Source organism: Suncus etruscus, chromosome 11 (genome assembly GCF_024139225.1).
Source record: "Suncus etruscus isolate mSunEtr1 chromosome 11, mSunEtr1.pri.cur, whole genome shotgun sequence".
NCBI classification, from domain to species: Eukaryota; Metazoa; Chordata; class Mammalia; order Eulipotyphla; family Soricidae; genus Suncus; species Suncus etruscus.
Genome location: NC_064858.1, coordinates 92,925,647 through 92,951,890, shown reverse-complemented (window position 1 = coordinate 92,951,890; position 26,244 = coordinate 92,925,647). Strand labels below are relative to the sequence as shown.

Sequence of the window (26,244 nt, the reverse complement as noted above, 5' to 3'; positions counted from 1 at the left end):
ATCATTATGCCACACACCTAAAATAATTGCATGGTTTATATCAACTAGAATTAATAAATGCCAAGTGACAGGAATCTTCTAATCATATATTTCCAGGGACTGTTTGAATATTCTGAGTTCCAGAAAATATGGAGAAAATAAAAAGTCTGGGTAGTAAAGGGATGTGTGTGTGTGACAGAGAGAGAGAGAGAGAGAGAGAGAGAGAGAGAGAGAGAGAGAGAGAGAGAGAGAGAATATGTGTGCATTTACTGTCTGTTCCCCAGACTCTCTTCAACAGTCAGGAACTCATTCCCCGACAACTGGGAATACCCTCAGCTTCTGGCTGTTGAAACTCACAGCTGATGCCACTTTGGAAAGACCCTGGGGAGTAACCCTCCACCATAGGGAATGCCTTTATTCCAGGATTACTTAGCCCCTCCCCAAGGGTACTGCTAATCCAATGACTGGGAAATAGCTCCAAAGGACTAGCCTGGTGCAGAGCTCCAGAGTTTCCATCTCTCTAGCCCTCTCCACTCCCTTAGAGAACAGAAAAACACTCTGGAATGACCTCCCCAGATCATAATGCAAGTAAGTGGATGGGCAGAGACTCAAATCCCAACCCATCTGACTCTGCAGCTGAGGTTTCTAGCAGCTTGATGGAGCCCTTGACTTTATTTACAAAACACCAATCCTGCCATGGCAAAGTCACATACAGCTCTTCTATGGCAATGTTTTCTCCAGATTCCCATCCATTCATCACTTCCAAACAACCTGGTTCTTATGACAATCAACTCTTCCCTTTCCCTTGATGTGTTGTAGTTTGGTTCTCTCTACAAGGGGACCTTGCCTTCATCTGCATCTACATGATGGGTGCCTCCATCTCCAATTCTACCAGACTCTCTGGCCTGTGTGTGTGTGAAGAACTTGTCAGTGTGAAGAAGTCACACTGAGAGCAGAACTGAACTCACCAGCCACTCTGGGCTGGACCTTCCTTTCAGAAAAGTGGTTATTGTTCATTATTATAATGAATTCCTTCCATGAAGACAGGTCTTTCAATTCTGCTTCCTTATAGGCATTTTAAGAACTGCTTTGGTGAATGGATAAATAAATGAACCCAAGGAAGCTGCTGGCCCCAGCACCCCAGCGTCTAGTGAGCATCAAGCAGCAGCATCCCAGGTGGGACCTCTTTGAACTACAGGGCTCATTTTTTTTATATTTCCACAGTTTTTTAAGACCAATCCTTTCTCCTGCTATCTAAGGTGCTCCCAAACAAAAACTCAACTACAAACAAACTTATTGAACTAAAAGAAGTTAGGTTTACATTTTTATAATGAAGCATGATTGCTTTTATTAAAAGTATTTTGCTGAGAAAAAGATGAAGGGAGGGAAAAAAGAAATGCATGTTCAAGAGAGAACAATGGTCTTCTCTAGAATGGAAAAGAAAAGCAAGTAAAGAGACATAGAGATAAGGCAGAGAGAGAGAGGTTCACAGGTGAACATGGACTTGAAGAGCTAAAGGCAGAGGTCAGGGCTTAAGGAATTCAAATATGGAGAAATTTATATCATGGTTTGATATAAATAAACTTTTTCAATTCTCTTTTATTAAATTTTGGGGAATGGGGGGTCACACCTAGCTGTACTTAGGGCTTACTCTTGGTTCTGCATTCAGAGACCATTCCTAGCTGGACACATGGGACCATTATGTGGTTCTGGGGATTGAACCTAGGTCAGCTAGCTATAAGTAAGGCAAATAACTTAGCAGCTGCACCATCTCTCTGGTCCTAAATTTCTACTTTTTAAAATACACAGAACATTATTCATTCTCTTCTTAATTGATAGGATTCCAGTCCAACATTTTAAGATCTCTTAAGTTTACAACATTCATTTTTCCTATTTAGTAGAGTGAAAGACAACTTAATAATTGGTTAAATTCTTTCCTAGGTCTGAAATCCAGTCTAGTGTGGATCTCTCAAACACAACTAAGAAGGTTTCCAGCTGGCTCCCTTAACACTACATCTTTGTTTTAAGGGGCCCCTTTGAAACATAAATATGGCATTAATCTACAAGGTGGATCCCCCCCCCACTTTCTTTCTGGAACTAATCATTCTTTACTGAATAGAGGTACAGAGATTGGTACAAGTACCAAAGCTCACTCGTGTAAAGCTTAGGAGGAGGAGGGAACCATAGTCCAATAGATATAAAAGCTGAAAGTCTGTCTCCTTGGGCAAGTAGCTGCACAAGAAATGGTCTGATTTTGTTATTATTAACAACAAAAAATGCTAAACAACAACAAACGGAGACCTGGCTGAGATCAATCACAGTGATAAGAAGCTTTAAAAGTTTTTTTTATTTTATTTTTAATGGATATGAAAAGGAAGGAAGATTAGCAGGCATGGCACAACTGAGTTATCTTTGCCTGATCAGCTGAAAGGAAGGGAAAAGCAATGATCATGTTGCCCATGAGAGCAGCAGAGGGAGTTTGCTGCACTAGTCTCTAATGATGTGGGTGGGTATCCAAAACACAGAATGGGATGATCCTCCTCTTCTGTCTGATATTTCATGGCTGCAGGCGGCCTAAAACCAAGGGTAGAATTTGCAGGGACATACGATTTCAGAATCTTGCTAATGTTGTTCAGGTTAAAAATTCAGGAATTTGGGGCCGGTGAGGTGGCGATAGAGGTAAGGTGTCTGCCTTGCAAGCGCTAGCCAAGGAAGGACTGAGGTTTGATCCCCCGGCGTCCCATATGGTCCCCCCAAGCCAGGGGCAATTTCTGAGCACTTAGCCAGGAGTAACCCCTGAGCATCAAACAGGTGTGCCCCCCCAAAAAAAAACAAAAACAAAAACAAAAATTCAGGAATTTACAACTCTGTATATTTACTCTCTCAGGGTCACTGAAAATAATCATTAATTGTGTTTCCTATAATGAACTATTGAATTCAAATACATTTTGGAGATAATGAAGTGTGGGCCATCTCTTCAATCACCCAAGACTGACTCCTGGCTCAGGAACCATTCCTGGTGATGTTATGGGGACTACATATAGGGCTAGGGATCAAACCAGGGTCAGCCAGCCACATGGTAGGCAAGCACCTGACTTCCTGTATTATCTCTCCAGCCCTACAAATGCATTTTAAAAGTTTTGAAGCCATCTCATGCGTAGTTCCAGGTGAAGTAGCTATAGGTAAGTATACAAAGACAAGATTTATGGAGGGTACCTTTTTAAACATCCTGGTGGAATCCTCACTTATCTGCATGAACCGCATAATCACATTGTTCAGGTAGATGTCACTCAAAGTGGCGTGATCTTTGCTTTCTCTTCTCACTTGGTTCAGGAGCAAATACCAGCAATTCACTGGAGACAACAAATTCTGGTCTTTTCTAGAAAGGGAAGACAGACAGAATTATCAACAGTTTCAAAGCTATCCCAATCAGCTACAAACGAGGAGCCCCAGGAGGAGAGTACTATTGCAGGTTTTTCTCCTGTGGGCACTGCATGCAGCAAGACAGAAAACAGCCAGCAGAACAGCCTAGCAGCCATGCTGGCAGAGGCCAGCAATTCCTATGCCTTGAAAGTAAAAACTTGGCCCCCAAACATCAATCAAAATCCACACGCCTGACAAGGGCTATGGGTCCTAACATACACAGGGCTTAGGCAGACCTGCTGCCTTAAACACTCCATTGAAGAAAGCGGTTTATGTTTACATAAAAACCGACTGACTACTGTCTCAGACTGTGGTTTGCCACTGTGCACAGAGTCTGCTTTGAATGTACAGTCTGTTGTTGGAAAAAAAAGATTTGGCTAGATATACTGCCCATGGAATATAAATTTTCAAGTATTTATTAATCCCTTGATATAGAACCTCAGGCGGCCCTCAAAAAGGATTCCCAGAAATCAAAACTTTATAGCACTGCTGCAAGACTCCTGAACAGAACCAAGTAGCTTGTGGGTTTATGACTATTTGTCATATGACTGTTATGTCAGATGTCTTGTTTAAAGCCAATAAACTAGGATTTGGAACTCCTTGCTGTGCTTTTAGATATTAAGGCTTAAAGTTCATGTACATCACAAAAGACAACTTAATAAAATATCCTATACCAAAAAAAAAAAATCCCAGACAAAAACTGCGGCCAACTGGGATCTAACTGCTTAAAACGAACCAAAAATTAAAGTACAATGCCATACATATTTTATTTTATAATTTCACTGTAAAACAGAAAGATGACACACTATGTATTCTAGTCCGGAACATCAGTGCCATTTTATAGGCCATGCTACTCCTTTATTCTTCATGATCATTTGTGATTTTGAATATTAATTAAGTTAGGAAAGAAATGATTAAGTCAGGCCTTACTGCTAATGAGTTCCTTAGATTCAGGACTAATACTACATGTAGATAAAATCCACTCTAGAAGAAAGAGGAAACAGGAGATAAGAAAGAGGACGTAGACGGGGGGGAGGGGGGGGAGGGCACATAGAGAAAGAAGCCCCTAATCCAGGGTTTAACATCTGTCTGTGGTGACAAAAGTAATAAACCCTCCTCCCAGGAAAAGACATTCCCCCCACTTTTGCCTCACAACCCTCAGTAAGAGAGGAAATGAGGAGGGAGGGGGCCAAACAATTAAGACTTCCAATGGCCCCTCATTACATACATATTCTGACTAGTGGTCCCACAAACCCTAATTTTCATAGGAAACAAACATCTGAATTGTGATGTTACAAACCCTCATTTATAGCTACATAAATAATCTGATTGGCTAATCCCAGAAGTCATCACTTGCAAAGAACACACATAAGCTGATTGGTTGTTTTATAAAGCCACAATTATATAGGGTGTAACCAAATAAACTAAAAGCTAATGAGAAACTGCATATATGTGTATGTGTGTTGAAGTTGCTGTCTAGGTCACAGAGGTTGCTGTTGTTATACTCCAGTTGAGTCCCCAATTGTTGCTGCTGTTCAAAGAGTCAATTCCAAGAGATGTAGCTGTAACACGGCAAACATATGTGGTCGACATGATATTCTTTTTTTTTTTTTTTTTTAGTGGGTCACACCCAGCAGTGCTCAGGGGTTATTCCTGGCTCCAGGCTCAGAAATTGCTCCTGGCAGGCACAGGGGACCATATGGGATGCCGGGATTCGAACTGATGACCTCCTGCATGAAAGGCAAACGCCTTACCTCCATGCTATCTCTCCGGCCCCCGACATGATATTCTTACTGTCTACAAGACAACAAAGCTGGTCAACCCCATTGTAATAGTAGATAGTAGATAGCAGCAATTCTATTGTGGACAGTTAGAGTCTCTCTACTGAATCAACTCAATCAGTAGGTAAATATTACCTTAATATATTAATTTTCTTGACTTACATTTCTTGTGATGCCAGAGCACATATTCATTGTCTCACTATTGTGAGGCATGAGCTGTACCTTAATGAGCCTTTGCCTTAATGAGTTTGTACATGTGTCTATGAGCAATCATGTGTGCTCTATTGTTGCTTCTGGGCATTCTTGGGGTGAGGGCATTGACTTTGGGGGTTTTTTTGGCTTAAGAACAGGTTTGATTTAGAATTTTTGGGGTAGGAAAGGAGGGATGGAGAGAGAGAGAATGACATACCCAAGAGAGCCTAGTATACTTCCCAGCATTAAAATATGAAAACACATATCTCAAAAGGTGATGTGTTGTGTGTATAGCTACCATATGCATAGGCTGGCAAAATATATGTGCCAGGACGTTGACTTAGTAGTCCTCAGGTCCACACCATTAACTAAGGGCCTATATGCAAGGCCTATGTTCTATCACTTGAGCCATAACCCTGGACCCTAATGCGTAAATGTTTAATGCTTTCCATAATACCTTGGATTTATAGTAAATGCTTTCTACAGTTAGCTATTTATATCCAGTGGCTGCTCTTAGACCTTACATACATTACCATTTAAGGCAGAGAATCTTTGCATTCCCTCTACCAGTGAGAAAATGAAGCTTACAGATTGTAGTGATTTACTGACAAAGCTAGTGTCAATATGCCTCTAAGCCAAGGGACTTGGTCTTTCCAAGGCACAGTGGTACTTTAGTTCAAGAGCTTTGTTTTGATACAATGAGCAGCCCAAAACAAAACTCAAAGACCAACTTCAATGACATCATAGTGCTAAATATCTAACCATCATTCAGTGAATAGAAGGGCTATTCAATGCACTGCAGGCCAACTACGAAATATCAAGAACTACTGGATCGTGTTTCTTCGTTCAGAGTCAAACTGCAAAGGCCATGGTAAAGGCAAACCCAATCCTGTCTGCCTCCACCTCTATATTGAACCCACCAGTACTCCTATGCTCATCATGTATTCATGAGGGGCCTTTTCTGCTTTATGTGTCACCAGGTAGACCTTCTAGTTCCTCAGGCTACACCCACCACTTCAACTGCTCCCACACTGGACAAAAAGCCAACTGCAAGTCACACATAAGTCTTCAGTTCTTATTTTCCACTGTTTAATCCCCAGAAATGTCCTTAACTTTCCTCTAAGTTCAGTTTTTCATATTTTCTATTATATTTTAACTAGCATTTCTCAGAATTTGGGGACAGAAGTAATTTTCAGGTTCTCTAGGCCATTCTAGATTTCCATATTTCTACAGATTTCTGTGTCTACAGAAATGAAAGTTTAGATAGTTTATTGTCTGTTTTAGGGAGATGTTCATAATAATTGATGCCTGGGATCAAACCAGGTCACCGGAGATACATTGGCAGTGCTGGACTGTCTCTGAACTTTTTCTAAGCAAATCTACCCCTATCTCCTTATAGTGTTGCTAGTTCATATTATTAACATGGGAGAGAGAGAGACAGAGAGAGAGAGTGAGCTCCCTAAGTGGTATCCCTTTCTTATCTTCATCTACTCTACAATCCTGCTAATTTCTTTCTCATCTGAAATGCAAACATGAGCTGGTCATTATCTCACTTACTAAATATCTTCAAGGGGGCAGGGGTGAGGGAGAGATAGTTCAAAGGGTGGGGCACTTACTTAACAAGCTGAAGGTTATACATGTGATCCCTGGCACCACATGCCCAACTTGGCCTCACTGGGTCTGGGGGCCCCTACTCAAGCTTTAGTAACTATGGAGAATAGGGGTCCCTAAAGCACCTCTGGCCCAGATATATACTATCACGCCTACTACACTGCCATGCTGAACATTATGGGGAGAAATCCTTATAAAAGAAAGAATACAAAAATACCTCTCCCAAAGGCTTCTCATGAGCACAAAATAAAACCTGAATTTCGACAGGCCTAGCTAGGCTACTGAAATCTGTAACTAATTAAAAATTTTCTCTCATTGCATCACTTTTGTTTCTGAGAAACTCCCCTGCACCCTCCTTGCTGGTCCCTTTATACATAAACTATTTCTTGCCTGGAACATGCTACTCTGGCCCTTTAACTGCATCACTCACCATACAGGTCATCACTTACCTGTCATTTCTTCAAGATTCTTCCCTTGAACTTTGCACTCCCATCTCCATGATAGCCCAAATTTCCACCTATCTGGGCTCTACAACCTGCACTTGGAAACTCTCCAGGACCTGTCTCCCTGCCTAGCTCCACAATTTAACCCCCCAATAAAAATCACAAAAGAATATGGAAGTCTTCACATGCAGAAGCAGCTATGTTAACATTTCCCATTCAGACTTAAGATAGTATAGCAGGTAAGTTGCTTACCATGCACATGGCCAACATGAGCTGGATTCCCCGCATCAAAAATACCTTGAGCTAAGAATTAAATGTAAATCTCTGAGCAGAGCCAGGTGTGGGCCAAAAATCAAAAAAAAATTTTAGGGCTGGAGTGATAGTACATTTGCCTTGCATCCAGCTGACCCAGGATGGATGCGGGTTCAATCCCTGGCATCTCATATAGTCCCCCCCCAGCCAGGAACAATTTCTGAGCTCAGAGCCAGGAAAAACCCCTGAGCATCACCAGGTGTAACTAAGAAAACCAAAAAAAAAAAAAAATTAAATTTATTTGCCTTTGTTAAGTCTACTTTTCTGTAAGCAAGAATTTTATAAAGACAGGTTTTATTTAATTTTAATAGAGAGAAAAACATCAAGACAAAATTAGTTTAAATATGATGAAATAATGCTCATAAATTAGAAATGCATTTTTCTTTTATATATAACCAATCAACAAATTACCAGGCTAACAAAGGACAATTCTAAACCAACTGAGATAAAACAAAGAATGAAGTATATCATTTGGCAAGATGAATTTGAGTCATTTCTCTTACTTGTATTGCTGATGATCCTTTGTGCTTCTTGTTTTTGCCATGAACCTTTCAGCTAACTTTTCTAGGTTTCGAGAATATTCTGTCTCAATTTCAGCTTTTTTCCGGAAGAAATCTTGCAGGTCTTGGAGAAGTTGAACACGCATCTCTGTTTGCTGCTCCAGGCATTTTTGTTGTTCTACTAGCTGAGCTCGAATTTCTAAAGAGAGGGGGAAAAAAGATTGTTTGTGATTTTATGAAATTACTGATATATATGTTCAAAGATAAAGATAATGAATCCTATCATATATTTACTTCTGAATTGGACCTTTATCAGATAGGCAGAGCCAGGTTGGTTCTTTTTAATAATTTATCTGCTAGCCCTTAAGAAAAAAAAGCCTTAGGAAAGAAAGTAATAAATAAAAATAGAAACATGAGTTAGATTTGCAATGCCACAAACATGCACAGCGTCATGAAGGAACAAATTTAAAGCCTTCCAGATAACAATTTATAACATGTGACATCTTTGGGTAGCTGGAGTACATTGCAATTTTTTCAACTGTATTTTACCTCAACTATCCCTTTTGTGTTAGAACGGCAAAGAAATGAGCATCATTTCTTCCAGACGTCTGAACCACTACACATTTGCCAGTTGGCACAGAAAGCCTGACATCTGAATTTTTATTTAGTGCATAAATTTCTAGTTTGTAAAACACATAGCTTCAGGGTTTAGTGGGATGCTCTGCTCGAAAATAATTCTTTCCTATGTCTAAGTAAGTCATTCATAATGAGAGAAACCTAAGATCTCACCGTGTTATTCTCCACAATTTCAAGGGTTCATCACTTGGCCTTCACTTCTTACAGTGTTCAGACTAACAGCCCTCAAGAGATAGCATCTTAAAAAGATGCCTTTGACAATGTCCATAGGTGAAGATTAGTCATTTAGCACACACTAAAACAAAACCGTATCATACAAAACTATAAGTAGATGATTGTAACAATAGAACCTATATTTTAGAATATGAGATGCAGTAACCAATAATTACTTGCTTGTTTTTGTTCTCTGACCCAAGGCTAACATCCAAAGACAAGAATCATTCATACTGGAAATGTCTTTATTTCCTCTTTCCCTGTCCCAAATATATTCCCTAAAAGTGATGGCTGTATCTAATTCAGTGGAGGTAGAAGACACCAATGTTAAAATAATACCCCCGACAATTCTTCTGATTATTTTTCAACAGAGAGTAAAGACAGAGATACATACACTTAACCATGTTTAATAGAGTTCGAGAATAGCAGGATGTCAACTTCTGAATGGGTGTTCAGAATATCTACTCAACAATAAAATACTGATTATTTTACAACCTGTCAAAGGAAGGTACTGGTTTTGTCCCCATCTACAAAGAAGAGACTAAGATTTTAAAAAGGTTATTTTAATCTGGTGACTTGAGTTTGTAAATGGTCATCCCATGATCTCCAATCATCAGAGTAATCAAACACACCTGACTTCTACCCCCCCCCCAACATACTTCAAGCACTTGCAGTGTGTGATGTCTCTACCCTGGGGAAGAAGGTGCCATCATGTTTACCAAAGTAAGGTCTTTACTCATGATAGGCTCATATTCTAGACAACACAATTTGGCAAAAAAACAAGACAGGGAAGCATTTTTCAAGCACTCACTTTGGTTTCTACATCTCTACAATAAGGAAGACTACTATGAATTTCATAAATGTGGGGAACACCAGGGTAAAACACATTATTATAGCCTTTAGCTACCATGAACAGCAGCTGGTTTTGAGTCAATCAGAGTGAGTGTTTTCAATATAGTATTATAATCAGCACATCTGCCAAACTCTCTTCCCCACCAACTCAGAACTATTTTTGTTTCAGAAAGAAAAAAAAAAATACTCTAGGGTAGGGTATTTCCCATTCAGCCATTCAGGAATCTCTTAAATCTTTTAAGATGAAGCAATCTGAGCACATCTTGCTGTACTAAGAGAAAATAAATCAATCATTCCAAGCTATCAACTAGTTTTTCATTTTTTTTTAAGTTGCCTTAGTTCCAAAAAAAGAAATGAAAAGTTACTGCAAGGGGCCGGCACGGTGGCGCCTAGAGGTAAGGTGTCTGCCTTGCCAGCACTAGCCTAGGATGGACCTCGGTTCCATGCCCCAGCGTCCCATATGGTCCCCCAAGCCAGGAGCGACTTCTCAGTGCATAGCCAGGAGTAACCCCTGAGCGTCACTGGGTGTGGCCCAAAAACCAAAAAAAAAAAAAAAAAAAGAAAGAAAAAGAAGTTACTGCAAGTACAAATCTCATCATAAGTACATAAAAATATATATGAGATTCATTCTCGGTCTCATTCTTAGTCTCTTCTTTGATTCTTCAGGGTTTAAGAACTAAGGAGGGTTGAGAAGGAATATTGTATTCAAACATTTTTTCTAAGTTTAATTTTTTTTGTTTTTGTTTTTTTGCGGTCACACTTGGCAGCACTCAAGGGTCATTCCTGGCTCTCCACTCAGAAATTGCTCCTGGCCAGCATGGGGGACCATATGGGATGCCGGGATTTGAACCACCGTCCTTCTGCATGCAAGGCAAACACCTTACCTCCACGCTATCTCTCCGGCCCCCCTAAGTTTAATTTTTAAGAGGAGCCCTCCCCAACGGATCTGGGGAATACAATGTCAGAAATCAAACTCAGGCCTCCCACAAATTAAGTAAAAGCTCCACCATCTGAGGTATCTATCTCCTGGTCACCTTCCCCCTTACTGTATTTACACAGTTAAAACCTCACACCCATTTTGAAGTAACTGGTTTTTGTGTTATTTTTCAATCAAAATAGGCCATTGTTAATATTTTCACTACTGGAAATATAGAAGAAATAACCTATAGCATCTTGAGAAAAACTATATACCCTAAAATTTAGCAAAGGAGAAATCACTCAATTATCTCTTTAATTAAAAAAGTCTGAAGGATGATGAAAAGATAACAGCAATGAAAAGGATCATGAAGAAAAAAACTGGCATATAACAATGAACCCCCCACAACCCAAATGATCTTGTGGCCCAGAGAAATAGTACAGAGTTTAGGCTGTTGCCTGGCATATGGTTGACCCTAGTTTGATCTCCCAGCACCACGTATGAACTCTTGATTACCTCCAGGAGTGATCCCTGATAAATAAAATAAATAAAATAAAGAGTAAAACCCGAAGTACACTTGGGTGTGGCCCCAAAGCAAACAAGATTTGTGTATCTTGTTAGACCGGGCTAAGGAGGTGATTCAGAGTGGTAGGTGTGCCTGCCTCTTGCATCTATGGATCCGTGGCTTTGATCTATAGCACCAGCAATACCAACAAAGCAAAACAAAACAAAACAAAAAACACTTGTGCATGCATGCATGTGCCCATAACACACACAAACACACACAAACACACACACACACACACACACACACACACACACACACACACACCCTCCTCGGTAGAAAAAAACACTGTTGGGTTCTTTAAACTCTCTCTCTCTCTCTCTCTCCCTCTCTCTCTCTCTCTCTCTCTCTCTCTCTCTCTCTCTCTCTCTCTCTCTCTCTCTCTCTCTCTCTCTCTCTCTCTCCTTGGTAGAAAAGGAACACTGTTGGGTTATTTATACTGCTCTAGAGTCAAAACAACATAGAAAGTCACCTCCCTAAACATAAAGCATGACATTACTAATACAACCTCATAACTTACGAGCTAAATATTCATGGCACAGCATATTAAGTGTTTTTACGTAATTAATAAATAATGAAAATAAATATTTGATCACCTAAATTGGACATTTCCCCACTGCTCAGAAAAGAACTGGGTGAGGGGGCTGGAGCGATAGCATGGGGACTGGAGCGTTGATAGCACAGCAGTAGAGCATTTGCCTTGCAAGGCTCACCCAGCACGAACCTGGGTTCAATCCCCGGCATCCCATATGGTCCCCCAAGCCAGGAGTGATTTTGAGTGCAAAGCCTGGAGTAACCCCTAAGCATCATTGGGTGTGTCCCCCCACAAAAAAAAAAAAAAAGGAACTGGGTGTATGGGGGACCAAACTTTAAGAATCTGGCAGTGTATCTACGTGTGGATATCATAACAGCACTGCCATCCCAGCCACAGAATGTCACTGCACGTAACATGGATGTCTCCATTATAAAAGGAAAACACACTCCAGATGTGTCTTTTGGCTTTCCTGGTGAAGTGCCTAATTTTCCCCAAGAAATAATTCAGCCAGAAGGCCCGTCGATGGAAGCCGATCATAACCCCTACGTGGATCACTGGCTATATTTCTGACATGACTGTGACATTATATTTCTCTTATTTGATTTTGTCTCCTTTGCTAACTACAGAAATTCGGCTTCAGTTATCCTTGCAGTCCAAAGGAATTCCAGTCCCAAAGAAAGCTGCTACAAGTAACCTGCTGGCTAAGTATATTTGCAACTCAAAGTCCAAGCCAGCTACCTCTCTTTCTGTCAGCCTATTTGCTTCCTAAGGCCAAGTCAAAACTTAGCATCTTCAAGACAATGGTCTTCTCTCCTTGCCTTGAGCACCACAGCAGAATGACTGCTTCAAGGACTTTCCCTGTCACTTTGTATACCTGCTAACCAACAGGTTTGGCCAGTGTAGAATTAGGCTATTTTACTAGGTTCAATTCTGTACCCCTTTCTTTAGTTTTATCTCTTTCTATTACCAGATCATAGGAAGTGGGTCTTAACCCCTAGCTAGAATACTATTTCCCTCAGGTTAAGGATATTTGTTATTAGGATTCCTGCTATCCCTTAATTTACATTTGTAATGACACCTAGGGCCGATCTACTTTGATATGTGAGAAATTAGCCTTCCTTTTATCCTCTGACTCCTAACTGAACCTATTCTATTCTAAGGTTACAAACCAACCAAAGCCATGTGTATTTGTTCTAAAATCAAACAATGTACATTGATAGTTCCTGTACTTTGAAAGAAACAAATGTTGGCATTTCTTTTATGATATGATTCTCTCTTTACCCTTTATATACTCCCTTGCCTGAAGATTAAATTTGTCGCACTCCTGCCAGAAATGCGTTGACCCCACACATACTGCGTGTGGTATCATTATTTCATATTTCACATTCGTCCACTCGTGTACCCGTTTTCCTCTTGTGAAAGGACTATGACCCATGAGAATTGCTGAGACGCAACACGTTCCGCAGCAACAGAAGGATTAGTGAAGGAATTGGTGAAAGTATCACAGAGTAGAGTGATTTATAAATTGCATAGGAATAGGACAGTGGTTTAGAGTGTCTGCCTTGAAGCCTATAAATATGGCTTCAAGTTCAAATCCCCAGTGCCCCACATGTGCCAAGTGTGATCCTCGCTGCTGTCCTGACTGCGGTCCCTGGAGCCAATGTGAGTTCTGGCCACACCACAGAACTGTGTGCCATATCCAAAAAAGGAATGCAGACTCTGGCGAGCACTGCAACTAAAAGGAATGTGAAAGCACCGTAGCTAGGTAGTGTGATCCGTGTGAGAACTTGTATGAACATGACAGCAACTGCTGGTGAGCACCACAATCAGAATTGTTGAAGCTCAATTCACTGTGAGTGAGTCGACAAACATATGTACAAGCACCACAAAGAAAAGGTGTGAGAGCACCTTGGGCAGTTAAGTTTCTTTCCAATCATCACTGATTGTAAATAATTAAATAATAAACACAAGCATATGAGAATCTCTTTGAATTTGTGTATTTGTGTGTTCGGAGTAAACTCCCAGAAGTATCTGGATCAGGGAATCTTTTTTATTATTATTATTTTTTTGATATTTGGTTTTTGGGTCACACCCAGCAGCACTCAGAGGTTACTCCTGAGTCTACCTTCATAAATTGCTCCTGGCAGGCACGGGGGACCATATGGGATTCCAGGATTTGAACCACCGTCCTTCTGCATGCAAGGCAAATGACCTAACTCAGGAGTTTCAAACTTGCAGCCCGCGGGCCATTTGCGGCCCTCCGTATAACATTTTGTGGCCCTGCCCTAGAGGAATCTTTTTTTGTTTTGTTTTAGTTGTTTGGGTCACACCCCCCAATGTTCAAGGCTTACTACTGACTTTGCACTCAACAATCACCCTGACTTTGCCTCCTGTGGCCCCCAGGTAAATTGAGTTTGAGACCCCTGGTAACTTCATGCTATCTCTCTGCCCCATGGAATATTTATTTTTAATTTTAGAAGACTCTCCATATTATTTTTCACAATGATGCTGATTTCTACCAGCATAAGGTTCCTTTCTTTCTACATCCTTTTCAACTTACTGCATTTCTTTTACAGAATAGTCAATTTATAAATGGCAGGTGACAGTTCACAGTTTTCCTTTGGTTTTCCCAATAATAAGAAATGAGGAGCATCTCTTTATGTATCCTTTGATCATTCATTTGTATGTCGTTGGAAGGGGTGTGGTTTGAGGGTCAATCCGGCAGTTCCCAGAAGCCACTCCCAACTCTATATTCTAGGACCATGGCGTGCCAGTGTTCCAACGTGGGCTCCTATATGCAATGCCTATACTGGACCCGTTGGATTTTCCTCTGGCCTTTATCTGTCTCTTTGATGAAGAGTCTGTATAGATCCTCTGACCACTTTTAAGTAGTGGGTTTTTTTTTGGGGGGGGGGTTGGGCCACACCCGGTAACGCTCAGGGGTTACTCCTGGCTATGTGCTCAGAAGTTGCTCCTGGCTTGGGGGACCATATGGGACACCGGGGGATCGAACCGCGGTCCATCCAAGGCTAGAGCAGGCAAGGCAGGCACCTTACCGTCAGCGCCACCGCCCGGCCCCAGTAGTGGGGTTTTTTTTTGTTTCTTTTTGAGGGGTTCTGGTTGTTAGTTTTATGAGTTGCTTATATGTTTTGGACATTAACCTTGTTAGATTAATGATGTATAAATATCACTTCCTAAGATGTTTTATTTGAATTCAATTTATTTCCCTGAACAGCATATATTTTATTTTTGTCTTTTTATGTATTCCTTTTTGTTTGTGTTTCTCTGAGTTTGAATTTTAGTCCCCAAACATCTCTAAGGCTAATGTTAAGGAGCATGTTAGCATGTAGTTTTAAATTTTCTGTTATTTTGACATTTTGGCCCCACATAAAATCATGTTTTATAAGGCACTTTAAACTAGTTTATATATATAAATTCTCAACTATAATAAAGACACATGTAAACCACTTTTTTAAAAAAATTGGCCAAATATCTCAATAGGAAAAAGACTTAAAAATATCTCCAATGATGCACAAAGGATACACAATACCTGACACGTGTATCAACACATTATTTATCAGAGGATACAAATCAAAAGTACTACTTCATATACACTAAAATAGCTATAATAAAAAAGACAAATAATTGCAAGTGTTCTTAAGGATGTGGAAAAACATATACACTGCTCATAGGACTAATGTTATAGTTGCTTTGGAAAATAATCTGGAATTTCCTCAAGGATTAACTAGAAAGGTGAAAGAGATGATATATATTCTCCTGGGCATATAACCACCAAGTAAGGATTAAACACAACATGGTATAAATCCATACAACAACGTATTATTCAGTGTTTTCCGAACACATAGCCAGGAGAAACCCCTGAGTGTCACCGGGTGTGGCCCACCTCCCCCCAAAAGCCTGTCATGTCCAAATTCAATTAAATTTTAATTTGGAGACATTCCAAAAATAATGTAACAATAAGAATATAGTTCCACATAGTTCCAAGCAGAGTGTTTGCTAGTATCTTAGATAAGGGAGTCACTTCTAAATAATGGCATTCATAAAATGACTCTTATTTTAATATCTTTGTGTCATCATAATTTCTTTTCTTGCAAAATAGTAATGATAAGTATAAATTTATTTAGTGGGTATTATCACTTACATGTTACTTAATAAAAATTTTAATGGCATAGAAAAGGTTTACCTGTTTTGGAAAAAGGAGAAATAATACCAAGACATTGCACAATTGTAGACAACAGTACAATCTCTTTAAGGCAGAAAAATCACCACCCCTGAGAAGACACTAAATGGCATTACTCAAATCTAGAGCAGTGTCTACTAAATAATTCTGTTTTTAAGGGGGTGAAAACTTATTGCTTTTAAAAAGAATGATCATTTCCTTTTTGTTCTACCAGAGCATTACTACAGAAGGAATCAACTTCAACAATCCAACAAGAATAATACACCCAAACAAAGTAGTTGATTTCAAACTACTCTATATGTTATATTAAAGAGATTTACTTAGCTCCTATATGCTATAAAAATCTGCTGACTAATAGTTATCAAATAAAATGCAACTGGCCAGGGAAAGAGGAAGCAGAGGCTATAGCTTTGATAAAGGGAAGTTCTGATTCTTAAAATAAATATGCGAGACCACAGACTGATGAACAGCTAGTTGATGGAGAGCCTGAGTTCAGACAGGACTACTTCTCTAATATTTTATCAAATGAACAGGATTTGGACATAACAATCATCAGATTTAAAGGATACTCATGATTACCAGGCAAAAACAAAAGAAAACAACATAATAACTTTTCTAAATCATCAGAAACCACCTCAATTATTTCAATCTTGTTCAGCCAGATTTTTTTCTGGCATTAAAAAAACAAAACAAAACAAAACAAAAACCAAGAAGAAGGGGATGGAGCAATAGCACAGCAGTAGGACGAACCTTGGTTCGATCCCCGGTGTCCCATATGATACCCCAAGTCAGGAGCGATTTCTGAGTGCATAGCCAGTTATAACCTCTGAGAGTCACCAAGTGTGGCCCAAAAACCAAAAAAAAAAAGGGGGGGTAGGGAGGAAGAGGAGGGCTGAAGCATTAGTACAGCAGATAGGGCATTTGCCTTGCACAGCCAACTTGGGTTTGATTCCCAATATCCTATATTTCCTGAGCAATGCCAGAAATGACTCTTGCGCAGCCAGGAGTAATCCTTGAGCACTATCAGCACTGAGCGCTCCTAAAACAAATGTCTCACTAGAATCTATATGGTTCCATCAATAGTACACAATCTCACTGCTGGTAGGAGTATTAAGAGAACACTGCACCTGACAATAACTGAGCACTGTACAAACAAGTGAAATTATGCTTTTTTAGACTATAAATATGAAGCAAAGATCCATAAAAATGAGCTCTGGTTGTTTTATAGTCAACAGAATAAGCATACATCATGTCTTTGCTTCATTAGAAATCTTAAGTCCAACATTTATGCTTCTCTAACCTTACATAGTAGCTTTAAAGATCCAAAAGCTGGGCTGGAGAGATAGCATGGAGGTAGGGTATTTACCTTGCATGCAGAAGGACGGCGGTTCAAATCCCGGCATCCCATATGGTCCCCTGAACCGACCAGGAGTGATTTCTGAGCAGAGAGCCAGTAGTAGCCCCCGAGCGCTGCCGAATGTGACCCCCCTCCGAAAAAAATAAGATCCAAAAGCTATAAAATCAACCATGACATGGCCTGTGATACAGGCAAGTTTTTTAATCTCTCCAAGTTCTCTTCTGTAAATTAACAGTTTGCTTCACAAGCGTGGATATTAAATGAGATAAAACAAATAAAAAGCACGCAGCAATCTGCAAACTACTAGGAAACAGATGGAGATGTTATTCATACTAGTACCAGCAGGTTTTCATTAGAAAAATATTTATTGAGTATTTCTTTGCTCCAGACCCTTTATAAGTGGTTATAAATAACAGACTGAAAGTCACGAGCACCATTCACAGTGAGGAGACAGGAAAAGCAAACACACTTCGAGAAAGAGGGACCTGCAGGGTCTCTGTATGTCATGGAGCTGTGGGAGGTAAAGGGAGGGGAAAAAATCTGTGGTTGGACAGAGGTTAGCACTGATGGAGGTGATCTGGGGTGGATTAAAGGGCAGTTTGTGGGTGGATACAAAGGGAAGAGTATTCCAGGTTGAAGGACCAGCAAATGCACATGTCAGAGGTCAAGGATAAGGGCAAGAACAGCCATCTTAAGTGCTCAATTTGGGGGGGGGGGGTTGGGGGAATATTTGATGGTACAAGGGCTTACTTCTGGCTCTTGAGTTTAGGAATCATTCCTGGCAGGCTCAGGGCACCTTATGGGGTGCCAAGAATTGAACCCAGGTTGGCCACGTATGATGTCTCTGGCTCCTCAAGTACTCTTTTTTTTTTTTTTTTGTTTGAGGGCTGGTTGTACTCAGGGAACACTTCTGGCAGCACTGGGGGATCATATGCAAGTCAAAGATCAAACTGGGATTTACCACATGCAAGGCAAAAGTATTCTAATCCTGTCCTGTATCTCTGGGCCTTTCAAGTACGTAATCTTGAACAGGCAGGAGCTAAGTCTGAGGCTTGGGTAGAATGGCCCCATAGGACAGGGTTGAGTTAGATTTTTATCTGTTAGGCCAGTTTCCCAAATGAACTTGATGATAACAAGTCCCACCGCAGGTGCTTATTTTAAAATGCTTATTTAAAAAAATTTAAAGAGCTAGTATTTATGACTTTATTGGAGATACAATAATTTTCGCAAACATACTTGCTACTGAACTTTTTCTTCTTTCTTTTTTCCATCTCTTCCATTTTATATTTTTAGTTTTTCTTTCTATTTTCTGTTTTTTTTTTAAAATAACTTTGCTTTCCATCATCTTGAAAGAAATAGATTCTGATCAGTTCTGTCAACTATATGATGAATTTTCTTTAAATAAAAAAAGTTAAAATAAAGTAAATTAAAATGTGCACAGAGTGTAAGCATGTAACCCAAACAATGATAGGAAAATTTTAAAGTGTTGCAGATAAAACAAAAAAATTAAGTGTGACACCTGGCAATCAGGTTTGTGAGCACTGCTGCAACCTCTGGTGAGCACCATCCTGTGACCTCACTAAGAAAGTGGCTCCAGCAAATATGTGTGCAAGCTCTGTAACTAGGAATTAAAACCTTAGTGAGCACTAAGGTGAGTGCTTGAGCTCCATCACCTAATAGGCATTCCCTGGCACGCACCACAGCTAGAAATGTCTGAGCGACACGGGAGTTGTGTGCAATCTTTGCTCCTTGTGAGTTTTAGTCAGTCCTAACAGCAGCGAGCACCACTCAGGTCAGGGGAAAGGGAATGAAAAACAAATCTGTGTCCAGGTCCCTAGCTAGAGCGTTTTGATTTTACTGGTAGGAGGCAGCTGAAAGGGTTGGAATTAAATGACCCAGATAAATTTTAAATTACAGAGAATATCAGTGCATGGGAACTGAACAATAGTGAATACAGAAGATATAGATGCAAATTTGCATCTCAGGAAAGTGAACAAATAAATCAAATGTTATGTGTTCTATATATAACCCTTTGAGTTACAAGCTGCATTTGTAAGTCTTAGGATTCTCCATTGGAGGTATGAGTTGCCAGCAGAGCAAACCAACAACAATAAACTTCACAAGAATGAATGGCATTTAGGCTTTCCACTGTCCAAGCTTATTATTTTAATGAGCTACGAACCACTTATTTCTGGCATCTGGACGGCACTAATGAGTATTTCCAATTAATCTTGTGATCAGGGAGTTGATGTTGATTTTCCACGGCCTCGTGAAGAAACTGCTAGATTGTCCAGCAGTCAGTATCTAGCTGCTGGTGCAAGCTGAGATATGCTAAAATTCCAGGGTAAAACAAGCATTCAAAATTTTAGTAAGGGAAATGGAATACAAGGCGTCTTATTGGTAACTTTGTTTTCAGAACTTTGGAAGCTGATTATTAGTTTGGTTGAGATAGTATTTCCAGGGAAACATTGGAAGGGCCGATGTGCAAATTAGTATTATTGTAAAAAGTAGCTATAACAAAGAATTATAATTTAACATGGCCAAGGATTGCAGTTTAGCGACACTGCAGAAAAGGTCAGTTTAAGTGAGAACAGATCTGAATGACTCACGGTAGTACAGCTTTTATTTAGCATGCACAAGAGGCAGGATTTCATTAACTTCCCTGTAATTAAGCAAGGACGTTTAAGACCGTATTAGGAGATTGATTTTTACTACCAGAAAAAGACAGTGCGTGGAAATCATTGATCCGTAGAGAGTACAAAGATTTACATTTGGATTGGCTGTGTTACTGACAAGCTGCAAGGTGTTTCCCAAATGCTGACTTTATTTCCATGTACAATTCAACACAAAGTCTCATGGAGTGAATGTAAAAGCTTACACAAGGTTTTTTGTTTTTTGTTTTTTTAAATTAGTAAGTTTCAAGAATTAAAAACTTGGAAGAAAACTTTAGTTCCAGCCTATTGGATTTGATGCAAATGGAGACCTTATCAAATTAAGGCTCTTTACCTCATATCAGTAATTACAATATGAAAGTATCTATATGAAAAGTTTAACCTCCTACACAATTCTCTATTTACATCTAACAAGAAAATAGTTTTTGAGTTATTACTCTATTTTGGGTCCTGTGATATATACTTGCTATAACTTAGCTCCTTTAATTTTTATAGCAATCTTCTTGGGTTGTTTTTTTTTTGGGGGGGGGGGGATTTAGGCTACACCTGGTGACACTCAGGGGTTAATCCTGGCTATGTGTTCAGAAGTCGCTCCTGGCTTGAGGGACCATATGAGACGCCAGTGGAACAAACCTTGGTCCATCCTAGGCTAGCGTGTGTAAGAAAAATGCCCTATCACTTGCACCACCGCTCTGGCCCATTCTTAAACAGGTATCATCCTTATTATATGTATGAAGGATCAAAGAACACAGAAGTTGATTAACCTTTTTGTCCAAAGCCATATAAGTAATAATCTCAGTGCTTGTGACTCTCATTAAGGTTTGTATGACTGAGATGTATCATTTGTTTATGATACAAAGTGAAAGGGGCCCAGGCTTGGTCTTGAATAGTGTTAGAATGTAGGCAGATTCTTATGAACTAATTTATCAATATTTATTTCATAGTAGTATTAGTCAAAATATATTGCTCTGTACAGAAACATGGAAAGGAAAAGTTTATGTGCTAGGTTGGGGAATGTGGTTCAGTGGCAGGGCAACTGGTCTATATGTATGAGGTCCTGGGTTTGATACTTGGCACTTCACACACAAAGTTGAAGTGCCATATGTCTAATGTCACATAGGGAAGAAATACTGACTATACTGTTATCAATTACTTAGAGTAAGAAAGCAAAGTCGAATATATTTGTTTGTTTGTAGGCCACATCCAGCAGCACTTAGGGGTTAGTCCTGACTAAGAAATTACTCCTAGCAGGCCCAATTGGATGACCATATGGGATACCAGGGATTGAGTATGGGTCAGCCACATGCAAGGCAAACACCCTCTCCACTGTGCAAGCTATCGCTCTGACACCGAACTCAAATATATTTTAAACAAATCAAGTGGCAAATGTTGTCTCCAGTATTTTCTTCCTGAAGATTATATGATTTTACAGGAAACTATCTATTTATATTCCCTGCTCTGATTTTAAAGTCATTGCTGACTCTTATTTTTTAAATACTTAAAAGCTTTGAATTACATACAAATTTTAGATCCCTTGAAATTAAATATCATGCATCTAAATTTTTACAATGTACATAGTACTCACTATTATCTGTTAAATGTTTGATTCAGTAAAGGTAATAGCTACTATCTATGGTATTGTAATGGTTTCCACATCTTTCAAAGATATATTTTACCTGCCTACTTCTACCATAAAGGAGAAAATAGAACCTTACTTTAGGAAGATAACAAAAGAAATACCAGTCATTTCACTTCTGCTTCATTTTCTGTCAGCTTCTATTAGGCTTTAATTATATTGTTACTGGCCACTTGGTATCTTACTTTGGTTCAATGATTGTGCAATAAATGAGACCTCTATCAACTTCTGGCTCCAAGTGACCCAGCAGAATTTGGCTCAGTAACTGATGACACAGGGAAACCAGAGTGTTTTCAAAAGGCACTATGAGAATATAGGAAGAACTAAAGCAAAGGAGAAGGTAATAAGGGAGCGAGCAGCTTAGCAGGAAATGCAGAGCCAGGGATGGGTCTGGGTAAGGTGTGTGGAGAAAATGCCTTTGCAAAAGCCCTATATGAAAGATGTATAGGGATGGATGTCTGGAGGATTTCAGGGAATTGCAGGAGGGTTGGCCCTTCCCTACTGTATGTAATATGGTAGGCAGAGGCAGAGCCTGTTAGTAAGGGATTGAAAAGTAATCATTCTATATTTAGATATAAATAAATGGACTATATATTTTATTAGGCTCACTGGCTTATAAGAATGTTTCATTTTCTTTACCATTCTAAGAACAAATGCTCATTATTCATATTGACAAAAGACAGCTACAGAACTATGTTCGAGCGGCTGAAATGATCAGGAAATGTCATTTCCTGCCAAATTTTGGACAATAGATTTTTTAAAAAAAAAAACTGCTTTATTTAATTTAGATAAGGGAGGGTAGTGTCAGCTACATTCAATAGAATATAGAGGCTACAGAATGGAAAGGTTTATAATTAGCATAATGGAAGTTGTGTTTTATTTCTCTATAATTAGATGTGTTTTAGTTCACTAATTATAGATTTTAAATTGTCTAATAAGAGATTTACATTTTTAATTAAAGTGACTTAAAGTTACCAATGATTAAAAATACCTATTTTCAGACAAAGAGAGGAGGGCTGGAAGATCCAGCTCACGACATGAAGCTCACCACAAAGAGTGGTAAGTGCAGTTAGAGAAATAACTACATTGAGAACTATCATAACAATGTAATGTGAATGAGGGAAGTAGAAAGCCTGTCTAGAGTACAGGCAGGGGTGGGGTGGGGAGGAGGGAGTGCTGGGTGGTGGGAATGTTGCACTGGTGAAGGGGGAGTTCTTTACATGACTGAAACCCAACTACAATCATATCTGTAATCAAAGTGTTTAAATAAAGATATTAATTTTTTTATCCATCACCTACACATTCAGATTGTTTTTTTCTTTTTTAATCTTTATTTAAACACCGTGATTACAAATATGATTGTAGTTGCATGATTTCAGTCATGTAAAGAACACCCCCCTTCACCAGTGCAACATTCCCATCACCAATGTCCCAAATCTCCCTCCTCCCCACCCCATCCACACCTGTACTCAAGACAGGCTTTCTACTTCCCTCATTCATTCGCATTGTTAGGATAGTTCTCAATGTAGTTATTACTCTAACAGCACTCATCACTCTTCGTGGTGAGCTTCATGTCGTGAGCTGCATCTTCCAGCCCTCATCTCTTTTGTCTCTGAAAATTATTTTAAGAATATCTTTTTTTTTTTAAACCCATAGATGAGTAAGACCATTCTGCCTCTTTCTCTCTCTCTCTGACTAATAAAGATAATAATTTAAAAAATACGGGCCCTAAAAAATACCTATTTTCTATTCCCTATTACTTTGTGGTCTATTCATCTTGCCATTTGCTCTGAAAAAATGTCCACCTTCACAACAAAGCAGCAGATCAGAGATATCATTTTTGATGCTGTAGCTTTTAATAACATATTTATATGATCTCAAATGCAGAATTAATTTTTGCTTCTGCATACTTTTCCACAGCTATCTGGAAAGGATTAATTATTTTAAATGATCAGATGTACAAATAACTCAGTGGATATTTTTTTAAGAAATACTATGCAAAGGTATTAATTCCACTAAATACCTGCTAAGTTCTTTTATGTACCTATCACCTAAGTGTTGCCTTTTTTTGTGTGTTTGTTTGTTTTTTAGGTCATACCCTGCAGCGCTCAGACTTAGAAGCCATTCCTGGCAGGCTCGGGAACCATATGCCAGGAATTGAACCAAGGTCTGCACTGTGTTGGCCTCGTGCAAGGCAAAAACCCTACCGCTGTGCTATGGCTCCAGCCCTAAGTGTGGCCTTTTTTTTTTTTTTTTTTTTTTTGGTTTTTGGTTTTTGGGCCACACTCAGTGAGTGATGCTCAGGGATTACTTCTGGCTCTGCGCTCAGAAATCATTCCTGGCTTGGGGGACCATCTGGGACTCCAGGGGATTGAACCCCGAGGTCCGTTCTAGGTTAGCACATGTAAGGCAAACGCCCTCCCACCTGCGTCACCACTCCAGCCCCCCTAAGCGTTGCCTTTTAATTGAGTCTTTCATTCCTGACTCTTTGCCCACACTATCTATTCCAGCATTCTTCAACCTTTTTACACTTACAGGCATCGGCACCAGTCCTACATGCCAGCCCACCATGCCAGCATGCCACATGCCAGCAACGACAATCAAAATGATAGACCACTGGTTTTCAACTTCCCTATACCTGAGGAGAGGCAGCAGTCCATAGATGGTGGTTGAAAACCACTAGCTACTTGTTTGTTTCTCTGTGTTTTTGTATTAAAGACGAAAGAAATCAAAAGATAAAAACTGAAGACAGTAGACTGACAGGCAAAAGAAAGAGAGAAGATGAGCTTGAGAAATAGTAAAGCAAAGCAGGTAGGACACTTCCCTTGCATGTGGCTGACCTGTGCTCAAATCCCCTTGTCCTGCAAATGGCCTCCAGATCACTGCCAGGAGTGACCCTGAGCAAAATTAGGTATGGACCCCCCAAATCAAAACAAAAGATAAAAGAAGGAAAGTAGGAGTAAGAAACAAGAAAGGGAATTGACTTTTAATCCCTCTGGCTGGTACCTCCAGACAATGGGGTGATCGGGGTCATGCCAGTGCAAGCAATGGCATCAGGGTTTCTATTCACAACCTTGTTCTTACCAGGAAAGGGCCTTAAGTCAATGAGCCATCTTCTGAACACCCAGAAAATAAAGCTCAATGAAAAAAAGCAAAGGAGCAAAGAATCAAGGAGAGCAACAAGGAAAATGAAGAGGGAAAAGGAGAGGGCATGAGGAAGAAGGTGATGAAAATGAAACCAATGCAAGTAAGGGCTGTCTTCAGAAAGTTTTGAATCACCCTTCTGTTTGAGCCTTTTCAAGTTTTAACCTTCTTAAGCTTGTCAGCAGGCTCTTAGAGTTTCCTCAAGAGTAGTTTTGACTTTATCAATTCTAGATATTAGAATTCAGTCTTGAGCCAGCTTGAGAATAAATTTTCTAGGTCAAAGCCAACTTCCTCCCCTGCCCTCCTTACCAGAACCAGGTAGAGTTGTAAGATTTCTCTCCTTGTAAACCTTTAGAAATCTCAGTGAAATAAGAACTGGTCAACTGGTCAGAAATGTGTAATTTCCATTTTCATAGAATATATCCTAAGACTGTGCCATGAACTTCATTCTCCATATCTTACTTCTTTTTTATTTTATTTTATTTTTTGTTGTTGTTTTGGTGCCACATTCAGTAACACTCAGGGGTCTGGCTATGTGCTCAGAAATCACTCCTGGCTTGGGGGACCATATGGAATGCTAGGGGATTAAACCAAGGTCTGCCCTAGGGTAGCATGTGCAAGGAAAACACCCTACCACTTGCACCACCACTCTAGCCACTCCATATCTTAATTCTAGGGGAGCTCTGAAACCAGAAGTAGAAACTAATTTGTCATCCTACTTTCCTGGTTAAGTTTTGCAAGTTCTCTAGCACCTCAGGGGGTAGAGTGGAAAGGCCCTTAAAAAACAGGTAGGGTCCCGGAGAATTCTTTGCACCCTCTTCCTTCTCTGTATAAATGATCCCAACTCATGAAGACGAAAGAGTCTCTACCGAATTATTTTTTATTTTAAGTTCAGATATTTCTGGCCACAGACACTCCTGGCTCTGCACAGGCCCAACCAACTGATGTTCTCTTGGCTGCCAGCATTCAGAAACTGTCTGAATGGATGGCATGGAGCCTTCTGCCACTCAATTGGATCCTCCCCCAGCACAGGTTCCAAGTAACCTTGCATTCAGGCAAGCCACAGTCTGCAAGTCCTGCCAGGCCCGGTCTCCTGAATGTCAGGCTCTCCTGAATGTCAGCGACCTAGAGCAGGAAGAACACATTAATCCTTCTTCACTCTAGTTTCTGACTGAGTGCTTGGCTGCTTGAGATCATTGCAAAGAAAAAACACTCTGCCAAACCCAATGAAATGCTTTCTACTATTCAGCAGTTCCCTTCTGAGGGGGAAAACAAC

The 26,244-nt window shown here is 39.8% G+C and overlaps 1 protein-coding gene across 2 annotated transcripts in view; it reads right to left on the bottom strand.

Moving 5' to 3' along the window:
* SRGAP1 (SLIT-ROBO Rho GTPase activating protein 1) overlaps positions 1 to 26,244 on the bottom strand; it is a 340,351-nt gene that overhangs the window by 165,010 nt on the left and 149,097 nt on the right. For both annotated transcript variants that reach the window (XM_049782733.1, XM_049782732.1), the window contains exons 2-3: positions 8,245 to 8,440; positions 3,196 to 3,358 (exon numbers count right to left, since the gene is read on the bottom strand). In XM_049782733.1, coding sequence (XP_049638690.1) covers positions 3,196 to 3,358; positions 8,245 to 8,440 — 359 coding nt within the window. The remainder of the gene's footprint in view (positions 1 to 3,195; positions 3,359 to 8,244; positions 8,441 to 26,244) is intronic.